Genomic DNA, 18,183 nt, shown 5'->3' with positions numbered 1-18,183 from the left:
TTTCCAATACCACCAAAGAGTTTTATTCCTTCCTTTAGTTCTTCCGGGTTCTCCACCAGCAGCACAGGAGTTTATCATTTAGGGAAATGCCTTTCCTTTTAGTACTTATGAGAAAAGGAGGTGCCTAAGGGAGGCTGAGCAGGCGTGCAGCTTCTACTATTCTTACCGGAAAGAAGAGGGGGTCAGAGACCAGCACCCAATCTGGCATTCAGTTCCTCAACGATGTTGCCAATTTGTTTCGGCTAGAACATTTAAAGATGGAAGAGCACCACTGGATTTCCTTATTCTACTTCCCAGATTTCAGACCTTCTCTCTTCATAGTTCCTAGGTAGTTGCAATGAATGCTTAAAGAGGTACCACAGACAACAACCAAAGATTCAAAAGGTAACTGTTGGGCAGCAGGTCCATCACCTGTGACCCCTGGGCCTTGACCATCAACACATCATCCATTTCTTCTTGGCCACCTCTTCCCTTCACCACACCCCCTCCCATAAGTTGCCTCTTCTTGGGTTAAAAAACCATATAGCACACCTTCTCCTCACTTGATTATTGATACCTCACAGGCCTATGTTTTTAACTAACGTGTTTATATCATGCTTTCGTGTCATATGTGATATACTTGTGTGCTCGATGATCATGCCAGTTACTCATGCAGGAATCTGAACTGCTATCTGCTGTGTGCTCGGATTTAATGAAGCTTGGCTAGGAAGAGAGGATGTTGTTACAAGTTAAGGTTTCTCCGAGTCTGACTAGTAGGTCAGGTGTGAGTGTCTGGTTAAACGCAGAGTAGAACTACTGGCCACTGTCCCTCTAGTGCAGTCAGGGCTATGCTTAGAGCAGCCAGAAGTGCCCACTCTGCTAAGTGGTACCCCAACTACTACTTCTCCATGAAACGTTTAGCGACATCTGTTGGAGTTAATACAATCTCAACTGCATTTTGGATGGACTGTTCTCAGGGCCTCCAGGTTGTTTCAGATGGCCCACCTTGAACAAACTCCTGTGAACCTTTACCGAGCATGAAGTCAAGTTAGAAATGAGGGTGCTGTCACAATGCAGTCCACGTGTGGACTTGGGAAGGGTGTCCAGATACCTAATGCAGGATGCAAACTGGGAGAGAATAATGGGGATCCTGCCTAGTGTAGTGATACAGTATCACTACATTGGACTCACTAGGTTTCCCCAACAGAGGTAGGCAAACGCTGCTCTTTAGAAATAGGTATTTGACTGCCAATTTCTAGTCTGTCCACTAGGATGAAATCCAACCTGGGCTGCATTTGTCTAACTCTCAAATTCAGTGTTTCCATTCATTATTCTTCAGCACTGGTTCCCTGAGAGCAATGTTTTTGTAGGGTTATAAAGCCACAGTCCTGCTTCCCTCCAGTGATTTTCTTGTGAGCATCCTACAGTAGAGACCTGAAGTGGGCTACAGGGACCCCACTGAGAGCCTCCTGCTGTTCTCTCCCATCAAGTCTTTAAGGAGCCATTATTAAGGATCTAGACTTCTGTTGTTCTCACTAAACTCAAAGTTGATTCCCAAGGCACGGGCAAAACAGGTGCTTTTTCTTTTGTATGATAATACTAGAAGGACTGTCACAGAGCACAGGGTAGCTGTAAGTAGAATTTGTTTGAAATCGAGGAATTCCTTAGGTCGTCTTCACCATTAAGTGAAAATGAAGAGAAACAATCTAGGAAAGCAGTATGATAAGCTCGCTCACAAGCAACTTCTTTTAATCATGTAAGTTCTTACCTGCTCTGCTAGTTTGCTTGTCTCATCCATCTATTTTTTGGGGGAAAAAACCAAACCATATTATTATATTCCTTTCCTCTGAACTGTTGGAAAAGGTGATTAGCACCTGCATGAATATGGCTTCATGACTTGATTTGATCCTGACTGTGCAATCTTGATTCCCCGAATGGGCATTCTGTTAGACTATGGTGCTGCTTTAACTGGCCGAATCTATTATGGGGTCCCTGAGGGGGCTGATGACTAGCAGGCATGTCCTGGGTAGACACTCAGGCCCCTGGGAAGATGGGGGGGCAAGGGGCAGGCCACACGTGGCAGGCGGATGGGGAAGGGTTTTTAAGTTTCTGCTCATCTCTAGACGGTCCTCCACCAAGTGGAGGAGAAGACTTGGGCTTTGATCCTCATCTCAGTTCACCCCAAGGCTCCTCTCTTCTCTCCTCACAAGATAGACTAGAAGAGTGGTGGCTTAAGGAAGAAATGTTAGGAGAGAGGTCCAGTTTGGTTTCCCTGTGACTCAGGAGGCAGTGGTCACATGGGCTTCCAGGGTCAGAAAAAGCTGCCTGCGTATGATATTCCACTCAAAGTTCAATATCAATGTAATCACCTTCTTCCCATTTTGATGTAAAGAACTCTTTTTCTGCCCTTTGTTTGGTTTTTTGTTTGTTTGTTTTTTGACATTAAAAAACCCCTGCTTCACCGTACGTCACATGCCTGTCGGTCAAGGTCATGATAAAAGGGCTGCAAGTAGCATCTGCTCTCCTGTCTAGAAACTGCCTCCTGGGGTTGGTGGGAGAGGTCCAGCCACATCCGGTCCCAGAACACGGTGTACAGCTCAGCTGTAGGTTACCAAGGTGTTATCTACGCATAGATGATTTGAGGTGTGAGATGTGCTCTGAGTGATACCGGGTCACTTGTCCAAGCAGGTGCTTTGACCTCAAATCTGTCCCCACTCAGGTATCACAGTTTCTTCTGGGACAGAAGGGGTGGAGAATCCCTAGTGGTCCAGGAAACCCCAATGAACTGATATGAAGACAAAAGAATGGGTCTCACTGAATGGCTGATGCCAACTCCCTGTATCCTAATTTGTTCTCCAGGATGAAGTTTACGGCTATTTAACCCCCTTCTCCATCCATGTATAATTCCATTTTCTGTTCTGTTACATAAAAAAAACAATGAAAAAATAACCGTTTTTCGAGTGTGGGAAATAGATAGTCTTGGGCCTCTTAAAGTAGTTTTGGTAAGTTTCAACATTTTTGGCGGGAAGCGTGTTTCAGGATCTTGCTGCAATAGGATCAAAATTAAGCTCAATAATCAAACCTGCAGTATGTAAAGACCAAGGCTTGAACCTGCTCAAGGCAACTGTCACAAAACATCCTTTTCTTCTTCTGTCACAAGTTTATATACATCAGGTTTGGGTTAGAAAGCTTGAAATCTCTGCTTTTAAAAAAAAATTGGAAAATCTTGGTAATTCTTCTGGTCTCATAACAGAGCGAACTTTGGACCTCTAGAAGAAACACTTATCAAATACTTCTTCAGCAGTTTTTCATTGTTCCTATGGCTTAACAAGGGACTTCTTTAAGAAGGCACGGGGTGCTCAGAAAGAGATGAGCAAAATAAACATATAGTGACATATCTTTCGAGAACTTCTTGCAACACTGGTGTTACAAAGGATCACGCAGAGCACTACGTCTCACCATCACTGCTCTCCTGTGTCTCTGTGTTAGTTGGTGCTCACACTGGCTTCCTTTTGACGCAGTCTTTCTTTCTGTTGTTTGAGAAAAAAATCGAGTTTAGTACAACTGCTTTTTAAAAATTTTCATCTTTCTCAAATTTTGGTACATTTCTCAAATTTCAGTCTAGAATGCCAAATAGAGTTGTACCAGATGCCCTAGAAATGAGAGGATTTCTATCCTTTTTCCCAGAAACCCTCAGTTTCCTACCCTTCCCACCCTATCACCTCACAAACACACAAAATAAATAACCAACTATATCCATCTAAAACACCGGCCTTTACAATGCCAGGCTGTTCCGTTCTGTTCTCATCTTCTGTGACAAAGGTCCTAACTTCGTAGTGTTACTCAAAGACTCCTCCCATTAGGGAATGCTCAAGAAATAGTTTCTAGGAAGTCTAGATATGAAAAATCACTCTTTCCAAGTCAGGCGTGCCTGCATGTGACCAACTTGGCAGGACTGAACAGAGGCTATGCAAAATGGAGGATGATGAGATTTAGTCTCTGCAGAATGGCAGAAGCTCCCATTTTGCCAAGGATACTCTGCTCCGTTCGTCCTGAGCTTCCTTCCCAGGGACAGCCTTCTAATGAGGAAGGACATGAAAGTCTGAGGGCAAGATAAACAAGAGTACACAGAACAGAAACACAGACCCTCACTGTTTCTAGGACTTAGAAGTAAATATATTAAGCACAGTAAGACACATGGGTGTGTCTGGCCTTCAAGATGGACAAATAGAAGGCTAAAAAAGAGAAGGAACAAGTACAGTCCTTTGCAAAGAGCAGGTGCAGAGAGATGCCCTTTGAGAACAGGTCCTAAGCTTCTTGGGATCTAGGAGATGTGAAAGTGCAATGGATCACTAAATTGGCCTAGATGTAAACTTAAGATAATTTTTAAACACCCATCCTGTTTGGATACCATGCCTGACTTGTGAAATTGAATCAGGAATCAGTTTATGAGCTCTTCCCTAATTTCCACCAAAACAAACAGGCGACAGAACAAACCACCCCAAGGAGCAAGCAGAGGATCACAGCTGAGAGCTTACTGTCCATGGAGGTCACCAATAAAAGAATGCCACGGTCCACCCACTGTTTCCCCTTTGTCTACAGGCCTGAGTCCATTCTCTCTGCCCCTGAAAATAAGGCTTGGCTGTAAAAGTTAGGATAGAGGCCCCAATAAGAGGCCTGGGGAAAAGGGCAGTGTCTAATGAGGGAGGAAGACAGAAATAAGAGTTGAACCCACTGCCAACAGAAGATCATGCACAAATGAGCACCACAAACGCATGGTCAAATGGGCACAGAGGATGTGTCCATTCAGGTAGGAGCTCTGTGAGCTAACCATGGCTGTCCCTGACCCAGCTGTATGGCCCTGACTTTCCCATTTCTCACTCATCGACTTCACTCAACAATCATCGAGCTGCTGATGGGGCTGTGATGAGAACATCATGGTCAGTCAATAGAAATAACCTCACTTTTAACTTACACCCCACTTAGATGGTCAAAGGATTTAAAGCAGCCGGCAAAAAAGTACTAGTGGAGAATAAAGAAGCAAAGTAACTTCACTAAGCTTTTACAATTAGTAAGTGGCTGATCTGGGATTTGAATCTCTACATCTAAATGGCTTCCTAACCCATTTAGCTTTTCCAGCTGGAACACAGAGATTCCTTGTGATCCTTACTGAAAATGGGACTGTGGAGGACGACAGTTTCCCCTCACAGCTAGGAAGACAGACTAGCCTGCTTAGCTTCTAGCCCAGGGAGAGCTGTCGGGGGACCCAGAGTCTCGTTCTGGTTTTGGCTATCCATTTGTGAAGTGATCCTAGGTAAGCTGTATCTTTCTGCATCTCAGTTTTACTAACTCTCAAAAGAGGATCATCCCTGCCCCTTTCCTTAACAGGGAGAAGGAATTGGTGAGGGTGAGAATACTTAAACATTTCAGGAGAGCAGTCCTTTGAGATGAGAGGGATCATGGCGTGGGGTGCGGCGTGGAAGGGTGTGAAATGGCAAGTGACTACTTGAGCGCTCGAGGCAGTGTTTGTTCCTCACTCTGTCCTCCCTTATATTCTTTCTTACCCATATGCTACTCTGGGATGGGAATTGAGAATCTGGATACTACTCATTCCTCTGAGTTTTATCCTTTAAATTCTGACCCACTACTCGGTGCACCTCAGTTATAATGAAAAATCTTGAGGTTGTGAATGAAAAATGCATCTCACCAGACTAGCCGTGGGGTTAATTTTCTTTGTCTCCACTTTCTTCTCTGCTGTTAACTTGCTGACTGATTCCTGAGCCATTTTCAATCTGAAATGGAAACAGGGAGGGGGGAGGGGAGAGGAGGATAAGAAAGGAGAAGAAAAAAGGAAAGAAGAGAGAGGTCAGGTTAAACAGAAATCCAAATGCTGTTGAATTAACCAATTAGCAGTTTGAAAATATAAGGAACGGTTTTCAGTGCTTTTCATTACTAAATTCAAACTTTGAGAAGGTGACTGTTCTGGGTTATCAAAGCTGAATTTCCTTCACTGGCTGAGAGGCTCACCAAGATGTCTTTGGGGAAGTCTGTGCTTTTGCAACCAATGCAGGAGTTTCTGATCTACGGAATACTAGGTGGATTCACTGTACTCTCAGGGCACACTTCAAGGCTCTCTGGCTTGTCATCCACTCAGTAGGTAAGATGAAGACAATTTTGAAAACTGAAATTTTGGAGAAACATATGAAAACTACAAATATTAAAATTCACCAGTTCACATTAAGTGAAAAGACAACCCACACAGAATGGGAAAAATATTTGTAAATCATACGTCTGAGAAAGGACTTGCATTCAGAATACATGAGGGACTCTTAACAACTCGAATAAAAAGACAAATTACCCAATTTAAAACAGGCAAAGGATTTGACTAGACATTTCCCCAAAGACATACAAACGGCCCGTAAGCACATGAAAAGCTGCTCGACATCATCAGTCATCGGAGAAGTACAAAGCAAAACCACAATGAGATTATCACTCCACAGCCACTGGGATGGCTGGAATTGAAAAGAAAGACAGTAACAAGTGTTGGAGGTGAGGATGTGAAGAAATTGGAATCCTCCTACATTGCTGATGGGTCTGGAGGATGGTCCAGTCACTTTGGAAAAGAGTTTGGCAGCTTTCCAAAATGTTAAACAAAGTTACCACATGACCCAGTCGTTCGACTGCTAGGTATATAAATATATGTGTACCCAAGAAAATGAAAATGTATGTCCAGACAAAAATTTATATATAAATGTTTGTAGCAGCATCATTTATAATAGCCAAGAGTAGACACAGCCCAAATTTAGATTAGCTGCTAGATGGACAAACAAAATGTGGTATATTAACACAATGGAATATTACTGAACCATAAAAAGGAATGAAGTGCTGATACATGCTACAACGTGGGTGAACCTCAGAAACATTAAGGTAAATGGAAGAAGCCAGCCAGTGACAAAAACCCACATGTTATGTGATTCCATTGATACGAAATCCACAGAGACAGAAAGTAGATTAGCAGTGCCAGGTGCCGAGGGGAGGGGAGAAGGGGTGTGACTGCTAAGGGGTGAGGGGTTTCTCCTAAAACTAGGTAGCAGTGATGGTTGCACATCCTTGTGAATATACCGAAAAACCACAGAATTGTACACCTTTAAAAGGGTACATTTTACAGTATGAATCATCTCAATAAAGCTGCTATAAAAATTCAGTTCCACAACATGATATTATTTCTTATCCAGCTCATCAATTCAACAAAGTAATATTTCTTATCCATCAGAGAGGCGAAATCAAAGCCAGGCAATATCAGCTGTTACTGGGGATGTGAGGAAACGGGAAGTGCCGAACTGGGTATGAGGGCCTGTAAGTTGGTACAGCTGGCTTTGGCAGCATCAACTGAAACTGAAAACATACATACCCTGTGAGCTGTCAATTCCTCTTCTAGGGAGATACCCCAAAGAAACTTACAATTAGACACATCTTTCACTGTGACAATGTATGCAATAACGAAAAACTGAAAACCACCTAGTGATCAGATTCAATAGGATGATGGATAGCTGATAAGAGCAAACAGTAATAGCTAACATTTATTGGGTGCTTACTGCATGTCTGGTCCTGTTCTACCTGCTTTATTTGAATTCAACCATTTAATTCTCACAACAACCCTGTGAGGCAGAAACTTTCACTACTTGTATTTTACAGGTCTTAAGCATCGTGCAGTGATGCTTGTATATTATATTCATTTAATGGAATATGGTATAACTGTGAAAAGGAATAAACTAGATCTGAATTCACCAATTATGGATATCAGAAACATGATATTGAGAGAGTGATGAATTCTGCAGAGTGACAGAGTGAAGAGGCCATCTAGCCTGGTGGTTAAGTGCTCGGCTCCAGAACCTGACTGAGATGAATCCTCAGCCCCTCTACTTATGAGCTGTGTGACCCTGGGCAAGGGACCTCTCTGTGCACCTAAAAAAGAGGATAACAACAACAGTGTGGGCTACGCAGAGTCATTGAAAGGACTGAGAAAGTGCTGCTCTAGGCACTGTGTAATCACTCAACATGTGTTCACTACTATCGTTACTGTGTATGCAACATGCTACCTTGCATATATATTGGGGAGTAGTGCCCAAGAAACAGTGTTGTTCACAGATGCCCGCACAGTGTCTATGAACATACATGTAAACATCTATATTTATATGCAGACTGGAAAGATACTAGTTTCATGATAGAGGTTATCACTAGAAATACAGAAGAGGATGACATTGGGAGGTAGTATATCTACTAGAATTTCATTTCTATCTATAATACTTCATTTTTCAATTGTAAAATCTTAAAGAATATGTGGCAAAATGTTAACAATTCTAGGTGGTGGGAATATGGGTGTGTTAAATTATCCTTAATATGTTTCTTTATTTTAGAAATGTCTTCAAAAATATTTTTAGGGCTTCCCTGGTGGTGCAGTGGTTGAGAGTCCGCCTGCCGATTCAGGGGACACGGGTTCGTGTCCCGGTCTGGGAAGATCCCACATGCCGCGGAGCGGCTGGGCCCGTGAGCCATGGCTGCTGAGCCTGCGCGTCCGGAGCCTGTGCTCCGCAATGGGAGAGGCTGCAACGGTGAGAGGCCCGCGTACCGCCAAAAAAAAAAAAAAAAAAAAAAAATATATATATATATATATATATATTTTTTTTTTAAAATACCAAATATTTAAAGACCCACCAAATCACAGACATTAAAGAAAAAAGAACATGCTTTTTCTTCAGGGCCTCAAATACAAACCTTTCACTCAATATTAATCACATACTCACTTAATATTGAAGAAGTGGCTGAGTGCCTTAGCTCTTTACTTATCTAATTTTGCACAATTTGCTTGAAACACACGCTTCATAATCCAATCTCCCTGCCCACATGCACAAGTCAGTTCAGTGAATTCAACATGCTGACTTGTGCATCAGAAAAGAAGTAAAAGTGAGACAAAGACGAGCAATGATTTATAAAACCCAAGAAATACATCTGTGAAGCCGCCGTGAGAACGGGCAATTCTGGACAGGGGCATAGGTCTGAGCGTATACACCACACTACCTGCTAAACATTTCTGCTTGCAGCAGTAACTGTGACTATACCCATACAAGAAAGGAATGCGCTAGAAGGTTCACAGCCAGGTCAGACTACATTGGAGACTGACTACTAAGGAATCTGCAAACCAAGATGATGGTGCTGTCAATGAGGCCACAGCTTGTAGCATCTACTTTTCTTGGCATCTCTCCGGCAAGATTTGTTTTCAGAGAGAGCACTTATTAGTGACCCTTTAATCCACATTCCAATGGAATGGTTTGGAATTACTATTTCTCTCTGGGCTCCCTAACTTTTAGGGCACTTTTGGGAGTCATCTTTTGCTTAAGTAGTTCCTTTGCACCTTAGAATTCTGGTCTCTTCTTTCAGAGCTGGTCTTCTACCACACTCCTGGCTCAGCATCGCCTCCCCCAATTCCCAGTTTCACTTCTCAGAAGCCCTGCGATCACTTCCCACGTTCTCTCAGTATCTGGGGGGATGGTGGTCGGGGATGTGGAGGCCGGGAGCCAACCTAAGGTCCTGTCCGCACTGCTAACCTTTTCCTACTGGTCAGTGGCTGTCCCGCAGACTACAGGCTGCCATGCATACCCCAGGCTTCCGGGGACAATTCTGATCTTGGTGCCTCCATCCTGCTCATCTCTAAATGTTCTCATTCAATTATGATGTCTCCCTCTCACAGGGCACTCTTGAAAAATCATTAAGGATTGGGAGAAAGCATAGCTTGGTGGCAAGTAGCTTCTGCATCAGCGAGGCTTGATTCTAACTCCAACTCTGCCAATTACTAGAAAACTTGGAGCAAGTTAATCAACTATCAGTTTCCTTATACATAAAATGGTATGATATATATAGCACATATATACGTGTGTATATATATATATATATATATATACACACAATATTAACTCCATGGTATTATTGTGAGGATTAAATTAATTAATATATCTAGTAAAACCTCTAGTATACATGGTATATAGCAAGTGGTCAATAAAGGATAACAATTATGGAACCTTCCATCACGGATATAAAGGATTACTCCTTAAGAATGCACAACAGTAGTTTCTGACTACAAATAAAACAAATGGAGCTATTAACTAAGTACTATCTTGTAGTAATACCATTTAGACGTGTCCTGAAGGCAAACCACATCAACGAATGCTGTTACCCCGAGATTTAGCAAACCAAGGGAACTCAGCTTAATTTTTCTGATCTGAACACAGATTCTAAAAGTCATAACGAGAAGCTACACTTCGGTGCAGGCATGACATAAATTTTTCAAACAAATAAATACGAGAAACTATTTCAACTTCAAAAGGAAGATTCCATCTACTTCCTCCCATTTTTCCAGGTTCCTTGGAGGTATCATAAGTAAAATTTAAATTTCAAATAGTATAGAACTTCTGAATAAATATGTATTTTTCATGTTAACCTTGTTTTTCTCATAACCAAAATAACACGTGTTCCTTATAGGAATATTATATATCTATACACAGAAAGATTATATTTTCAGTTTATATTATATATTTAAAAGTATAAAGAAAAAGTAAGACTCACTGGCCATTTAAATACTTCTCTGAGAATGTAGTTAAGACATAATGGGACCAGTTAACGAAAATTATCACATACAGACCTCTCAGCTAGACAGTAAGATACATGAGGGTAGAGATGGCGGCTATCGTTTTTATTGCTGTGTTCCTAGCCCTTGATACAGTAGCCGGCACACATATACATGCCATGAAAAAATAGAGACCTAGAGAACAAAATCGAAAAAAAATCCTCTACTTTCCTGAAGTACTGCTCACTTGAATTTCTTGAAAGTGCTGAGCCATGAGGCTGCCCGGGCGTTCAGCCTGCATGGTCGTGTGGGGCTTCCTGGTTTAATGCACTCCCGTCACTGTCTTGAAATTATTAGTATATGTATATATATATATATTTTTGGCCGCACTGCACGGTATGCAGGATCTTAGTTCCCTGACCAGGGATCGAACCCTGCAGTGGAAGTGCACCTGCAGCGGAAGCACAGAGTCTTAACCACTGGACCTCCAGGGAAGTCCCTTGAAATTCTTAGTTTTTGAACAAGGGGAGCCCCATAAATTATGAGGTTGGTCCTGTCTCAGACTTTCTAGGACATTTAAAGTCATTTTATCATTAAAATGGAACATTTTCCAACCTTGTATTTCCAAGGCACATTTATGACATAAAGAACGAGAAATCTGGTTGGATAGAGTTCATACCTCCTGCCAAGGTTCATTTATTTCACTGTGTTGTGAACATTTTTACGCACCTGCTTTTTACACTAGACTGGAGCTTCTCAAAAGCAGATATAGGACTTCACTGTCTTTCTTTCCTTCACATTTTGCACAGTAAAATGGCATGTAGTATGTGACCATAAATAGTAAGTTAATGAATGAATAAATAATTATAAGTGATTAATCTCTAAACTGTAAAAATTCAGGCGTCAAGAATGGTTATGGGGGAAAACATTCGTGTCCATTCAGGTGCATGAAAATATAAAGTCACTGACTCTCACCTGAATGAATACAACATCACCAGTGCTCAAAACTGATCCTGCAAGATACAAACGAGCGAATTCTCATGAGATTCTCTATATGTCCTTAACATTAGAGGGCAAAGCTGATTGTGGCGGGCAAGGCTGTTTCTCAATGGCTTTTGTATCATACAGTACGAAACTTACCCTTGATGAAAGACAAACGCTAAAATATTCTGACAGTCTGGCTACGTTACGTCCATTGTTATGATGGAGCATATAGGCAGGTCTTAAAAACTGCTTTGACCTGACGAGAGATTGATGGCTGGTGACTGGGTGGTCAGTCAGTCAGTCAATCTGTCTGTCCACCTGTCTCTCAAATGTCCTTCAGAAACCATGGGCAAAGTGTCCTATACCTGCTGAAGAAGCGACAGCAAGCTGCTGTCGTTGATCACATTAAATTCACCCAGCATCAGTGTTCTGGTAATGATGTGGGAAGAGACTGCAAGGTAGAGGTCAGCAGTGTGATCGACCTCTGGAGGGTTTAAACAAATGTAAATTCAGTTTCCATCAACCACAGGAGGTTTAAATAAATGCGAGCTCCTGTGTGTAATGCAGAGACTTCACACAAGAATACAAAGTTCTCACCTCCCTTACAAAACTGGAAGGTGTGGCAACATTGAGAGGCATTTCTGTGCGGCAACACCTCAGTCTGCAACACTTGCCATCACTCGCCATCCTATCCTCAGCCCGAGGCTGTCCAGTGGTACCATCTACCAGCTTGTTTGCACAACTGGTTTTCTTATACCCGGCACACACCACTCATTTTTGCTGCCCGCCTGGACTCTCTAAGCTTTGAAGTTTTGGCCGGAGACTTGCTGGAAGGCTTCTGTGATAGTTCAGGAGCCCAGGGATGAGGACCCAGACAATGAAGTAGTCTTTGAAATGATCTAGTTCCTTCTGATCCATCCTACTGACGAACATGGTGTCGATAATCAATGTGTTAACTCTTAAGAATGTCACCTCCCTTCTCAAAAACTCTCAGTGACTCCCAATCAACTTCAGCTGGGGTAGCAAAGGTTTCCTATAAAGGGCCAGAGAGTCAATATTCTAGACTTTGTGAGCCATATGGTCTCTGGAACTACTCAACGCTGCTGTTGTAGCGTGAAAGGAGCCCTAAAAAATATACAAATGAAGGGCAGTGCAACGTCGTGTTCTAAGAAATTTATTTACAAAAACCAGTTGTGGGCTGGATTTGAACTATACTATAGGATCCAAATTCCTTACTCTGGCAATCAAAACTCCCCGTTTCGAACTTAGTTTACTGGTCTGTCTTACCTTTTCAGACCCAGATCTGGTTCAATACTGTCCTTGGACAAATCACTTAACCCTTCTGAGCCTCAACTCAATTTCACCTTAAAAGTGGAAATAATACCATACCTAAATAACACAATTGCTATGAAAATGAAAGACACTTATTATCTGTGATTACTTATCAAGCGTCCTTTCCTTCACCTCACTCCACGTGTTCCCTGTCGTGTCCAAACTTCTCACTCTTCTTTCTACCAAGGCTTTCTCACCCCTGCATCTCGCTCTTACTGTTCCCTCAATGACTTTTTTTTTTGCGGTACGCGGGCCTCTCACTGCTGCGGCCTCTCCCGCTGCGGAGCACAGGCTCCGGACGCGCAGGCCCAGCGGCCATGGCTCACGGGCCCAGCCGCTCCGCGGCATGTGGGATCTTCCCGGACCGGGGCACGAACCCGAGTCCCCTGCATCGGCAGGCGGACTCTCAACCACTGCGCCACCAGGGAAGCCCCTCAATGACTTTCTTACTCATTTCCATGTGTTCAAATTCTTCCCATTCTTCTAGTCTCAGCTTAAGTGCCAGAGTCATGAAAGCTTCCTTCATCTCTCTTAGTCAGAAGTAATTGCTCTTTTCTCAAGTGAAAGGACACTTTGTGCCTCTCTTACGGCACTTAGGAACTTTTCCTCTTAGGACTGTATAGGTGTCTTATTTCCCTCAAACCACTGGAACCACTTGAAGACAATGATCACGCCTTCTGCATACTGGGTCTTCTCCCTGATCCTACATCTAGCACTGTGCCATGCAGCAGTCAGCTGTTAGCAAATATCTAAGTGAAAGACAATGACTTGCATTGACAGCTTTTCTCTGCTTTACCTCAAACAAGCCTAAATGTTTAGTAAATACCCAGACGTTGTAGGACAATTATCTCTTGCATTTAGCCTTGGGAAAAAAAAATAAAACGTAAAAGCATGAAAAACTCTAGCTCCAGTTATTGATTAGCTGGTTGAGTCCTAAATACGGAAAAAGAAAGGGTGCTTAAGGCCACCCAAATGTGCTAAATATTTATGCATGTCAGATTACATACATATTCCAGGATTCCTGAAAGTATCCACATTACTTTGCCCCCAAGGAGACTGAGGCTCAGAGAGGTTATACAACTTTCCCCAAGTCTGGAATTTGCCACTCTCACTTACGAGGTAAGAACTTTGTTGCATGCAGTCAGAGAGAACTGGTTGGACAATTTCTAGCTACAGCCATGCTCGATCTCTCCCTTGGCTTCATTGCTCATGGACTTGTCTTTGGTTCTGGCCTAGATCTTGGTTCTGTTTTTGTTTCGGGTCTAAATATTTACGCTAGACTCCCACACACAGTTGCCCATGATTATTCATAGGCAAATACCTAGACTTGATTTCAAAGGTTACATCTCATGCCCTCTAAAAAAAAAATTCTGAAATATAGGGAGGAAGACATACAAGTAAGTTAGAGAAAGAAAAGAACTACTTTCAATTTACAAATGTTTTAATAAAAGTGATTTCTGAAAACCTTTTCTTCCTTTCCGTTACAACACATCCCTAGAGAGTTATTAAGGGCCCCAGTAAATTTCAGTTGCTGCCAAAGTCTACTGAGGAAAGACGTGAATATGAGAGATTGAGGACAGTGACATGTGTCCTCAGATGGTCCTGCTTAGTCCTTGTTCTACAGAAATGATTTGCAACCTTGGTTGGCTGGGGAGGGAATTCTGCTTCCAGTTAGAAAGCTACGAGAGAACATCATTCCCATCCTAAATGAAAAGATCTGGATATGGTACAAAATCACACTTTTTCTTAACCCATTAGAGAGCCGGGATCACAAGGCAGCTGAGGCAATTGCATCCCAAAGAGTGATACGCCTTTCCATTTAAAGGCTCAGGCTCCCCACATTACAGCCTCCTTTCCTGGGAGATCTGGGCATGCTTTGGGGTTTCTACAGGCTAGGTGTGTATTCCCGCGGCTGAATCAGGCCAACGCAGAGCACAGCCTTCTGTGAGACTGAAGAAGTACGATGTCTTTATTCTTAGACGTCCAGTATTTCACTGGCTCGTGATGTACAAGGCAGAATACACTGAAATCCTCCCGAACTTTACAATAACAGAAGCGCCTTCATTTTTAAACATAGGGATTGGGCATGTCAGCCAACCAAGAGGTAAGTGAGAGATAGGAGGTGGGGTAGAGTGTTCAGGCTGTTTCGTACTCCTTGTCACTCATGGAAAAACCAGTAACTTTAGAGCAGCATTTTCAAACTGTCTTCCAAAGAGCCTCAGCAAAGGTGCCTCAGGAAAAGAAGGAATAGTTAAGGATTCTCTTAACCCCAACATCTGCAAGCCTGCTTCAACCAGAAAAGCTTAATTTAATCTGTTTTATATATTGGGGTTTCATGAATGTTTTCATTTGGATAAAAAAAGCTCTGCTGTTTAGAAAAAGATGTTGGAAAACGCTATGTATGGAACGCAACAGAACCCACTGAATCTCTTGGGCGGGGAAGAGAAAAAAATATCCTTCCTGTTCGGGAGAATGAGAGCCAGCAGAAGTCTTCTTCCTAAAGAACTGCCTAGGGATATCTGGGAGATGCACAGCTGATTAAGAAGACAAGGCCTCTTAAAAGAATGGTTCTTCTGACAGCCATAGCCACTGGATTTCAGCTTTGGGGCTCAAATCAAAACACAGCCAGTTCTGCCACTCTCCTCTGCGTGGTACTTTCCAGATATGTTCTAAGCCTGGGAGATGGACAGTCTCTGACAAATACTCACAGACAGGCACCGTGGGGACAGATTCAGAGGAGCCGAAGTGTGGGAAAACTAAGTGCCCAGGGGCGCATCCACTTACTTCCCTGTCCTAAAGTCAGGAATTACCTTACATTTCATTATGGTTCATTTTCTTTGTGGTCTTTCTGGGAATTATAACTGATCTTCCTGATTTGGGTCCTATTCTACTCTCCAATTTCTATTTGCTCTTACTACCCTAGAATGAAGATGAAATGAACCCAACTGATTACACCCTAAGGTTCCTCCCAATTTAATTCTGTGACTGCAATTAACATTTTCTTTGGGTCATCTGTTCTTTTCCTTTTCCTTTCTCTCCTATTCGAAATAACTGTCTGAAGTGTAACAAGACTGTCAACCTATTAACTTTTGAATACTTCTTAAGTATGAGGCTAGGTTACATTTTTAATGAAAAAAAGTCACACAGCAACTAATGGATGTCTGGACACAGCTGATCTCAAATCATGGCTCAGGTTGGAATCTACGCTCCAAAGAGTGGGGTTAATTTTAGTATTTAAAAATGAGTAAATGGGGCTTCCCTGGTGGCGCAGTGGTTGAGAGTCCGCCTGCCAATGCAGGGGACGTGGGTTCGTGCCCCGGTCCGGGAAGATCCCACATGCCGCGGAGCGGTTAGGCCCGTGAGCCATGGCCGCTGAGCCTGCGCGTCCGGAGCCTGCGCTCCGCACGGGAGAGGCCGCAACAGCGAGAGGCCCGCGTACCGGGGGAAAAAAAAAAATGAGTAGATGTTTTGGAAAAGGCAGAACTATGGAGACAATAAAAAGATGAGTGACTGTGGGGCAAGGAGGAGACGTGACTAGGCAGAGTGCAGGGGAGCTTTAGGGCAGTGAAAATACTGTGTATGATATTATAACGATGGGTTATATCATTACGCAATTCGTCCGAACCCACAGAATGGACAACACTAACAGGAAACCCTAAGGTAAAAACTGCAGAGATGAAATACCAACTGACTAGCCACTCTTTTCCTGTGATCTCCTTGTAGCCTTGAACTAAGTAGCATTAGGTCAGGGAGCAAAGAATACTATCCAAAGAGACTTTGGGGAGGTGTGGGCGTGGCTTTATTGCTTAAGAAAGCTCAATAGCACATGGTTTTTTGTATTTTAGATGGAGAAGGTTGAGGGCAACATCCCAGTATTTTCCTCATTAGGATTCCCTGGTGTTAACATCGTAGGGGTTGTTTTTAACGTTGTGCTTTTAGAAGGCGTAGCCATGTCAGGCTACCCTTCCGGCCATTGCCTAGTAGCCTGCCTGGACATTAGAGGGAAGGCGTGTGAGCTTTGTGGCGTTTCTTTGCATCTTCTGATACTCCCAAGCCTCCACAGATACTGTCCTCAGTTCACTGAGGACACTGAGGTTGTTTCTCCACAGTTGGGGGAAAGGGGGTTAACATCCAGCTTCGGTTCTAAATAAGTAAATGCAGTCAGGGAGGCCTGCCAGGGGCCTTGGGAACTGCCCTTATTTCTACCCACCTTGACAACAGTCCCTCACGAGGTATTTGTGAATTCTTGATATAACTACTACACAGCGATAACAGTCATGAAAGCCAATGAAATAAAGTCACTCTTTATGGTCAGTAAAGAACCAATGACACAATATATGTATAACTGAATCGCTGTGCTGTCCACCTGAAACTAACACAGTGCCGTAAATCAACTCTACTTCAATTAAAAAAAAACCCCAACAACACATAAATTCATTAACCCCTCAGTGTAAAGGGACATTTCTTCCTCACTGCTGCAGCTGATGGAAACATCATGGACTCATCTATGTGGAATGCTTGCAACGGGTAAGAAAATAAAACTCAGAGAAGACAGCCATAGACAATATAAAATAATGGGTAGCCTCGAAATCATTTATCTCAGGCAGGCCAGCAGGGCCACAGACCTGGACAGACATACACTCTTCTCTGCTTATTCCCTCTTCAGAGTCTGACCCTTGACCTTGACTAACCCTTCCATCCCTGTGTCCCCCAGGCCAGTCTCACTAGCAGCCATGGTAAGACAGACCAGCAGGAAAGTAAGGCAGGTCTTAGACTTAAAAGACTTAGCTCCTTACACATCAGAATCTAGCCTCTCAGTGATTCCATGATAAATTAGCCCATCACTTCCACTTCCTACATTTGACAACTTTCCCTACCTCATTCCTAAGGTATTTTTCTATTTACAATGAAGGAAGTCCTCCTAGAGACCACATTTCACCAGCTACACAATCAGCCACTTGATAGCTTTTGCGGGTTATCACTTGTAGTTCCCAAACACACTTTGACTTCAAATGATTAATTGCAGAACAAAGACCGCTTCCGTTTGCAGAGCGTCTCCCCCAGGCCACAGGGGAGTGGAAGTGGGGGTGGGGGGTGTCCTGGACTTGCCCTGGAATGCATGATCAGTTAAAGCCAATCACTCTGCACTTGGTAGACGAAACACCCTGAGCCGCCCGGGCGATTTAGGTGTGGAGTGAGAGGTAACAGCATTGCGTTTCCTTGTTCGGGGAGAGGCGTCTGGGAGGCAGCCTGGAAACTCAAGCCGG

General features: G+C 43.1%; 1 protein-coding gene across 2 annotated transcripts in view; it reads right to left on the bottom strand.

The window, feature by feature from the left end:
- Positions 1–3,440: 3,440 nt before the first annotated feature.
- The window catches only part of FMN1 (formin 1), a 397,262-nt gene continuing 382,519 nt past the window's right edge, over positions 3,441–18,183 (bottom strand). For both annotated transcript variants that reach the window (XM_060146914.1, XM_060146923.1), the window contains 2 exons: positions 5,687–5,771; positions 3,441–3,509 (listed from right to left, as the gene is read on the bottom strand). In XM_060146914.1, coding sequence (XP_060002897.1) covers positions 3,465–3,509; positions 5,687–5,771 — 130 coding nt within the window. In that variant the 3' untranslated portion in view covers positions 3,441–3,464. The remainder of the gene's footprint in view (positions 3,510–5,686; positions 5,772–18,183) is intronic.

Source organism: Lagenorhynchus albirostris, chromosome 1 (assembly GCF_949774975.1).
Source record: "Lagenorhynchus albirostris chromosome 1, mLagAlb1.1, whole genome shotgun sequence".
NCBI lineage: Eukaryota > Metazoa > Chordata > Mammalia > Artiodactyla > Delphinidae > Lagenorhynchus > Lagenorhynchus albirostris.
Note: the sequence above shows the minus strand (reverse complement) of the source record. Positions and strands in the feature narration are given on the sequence as shown.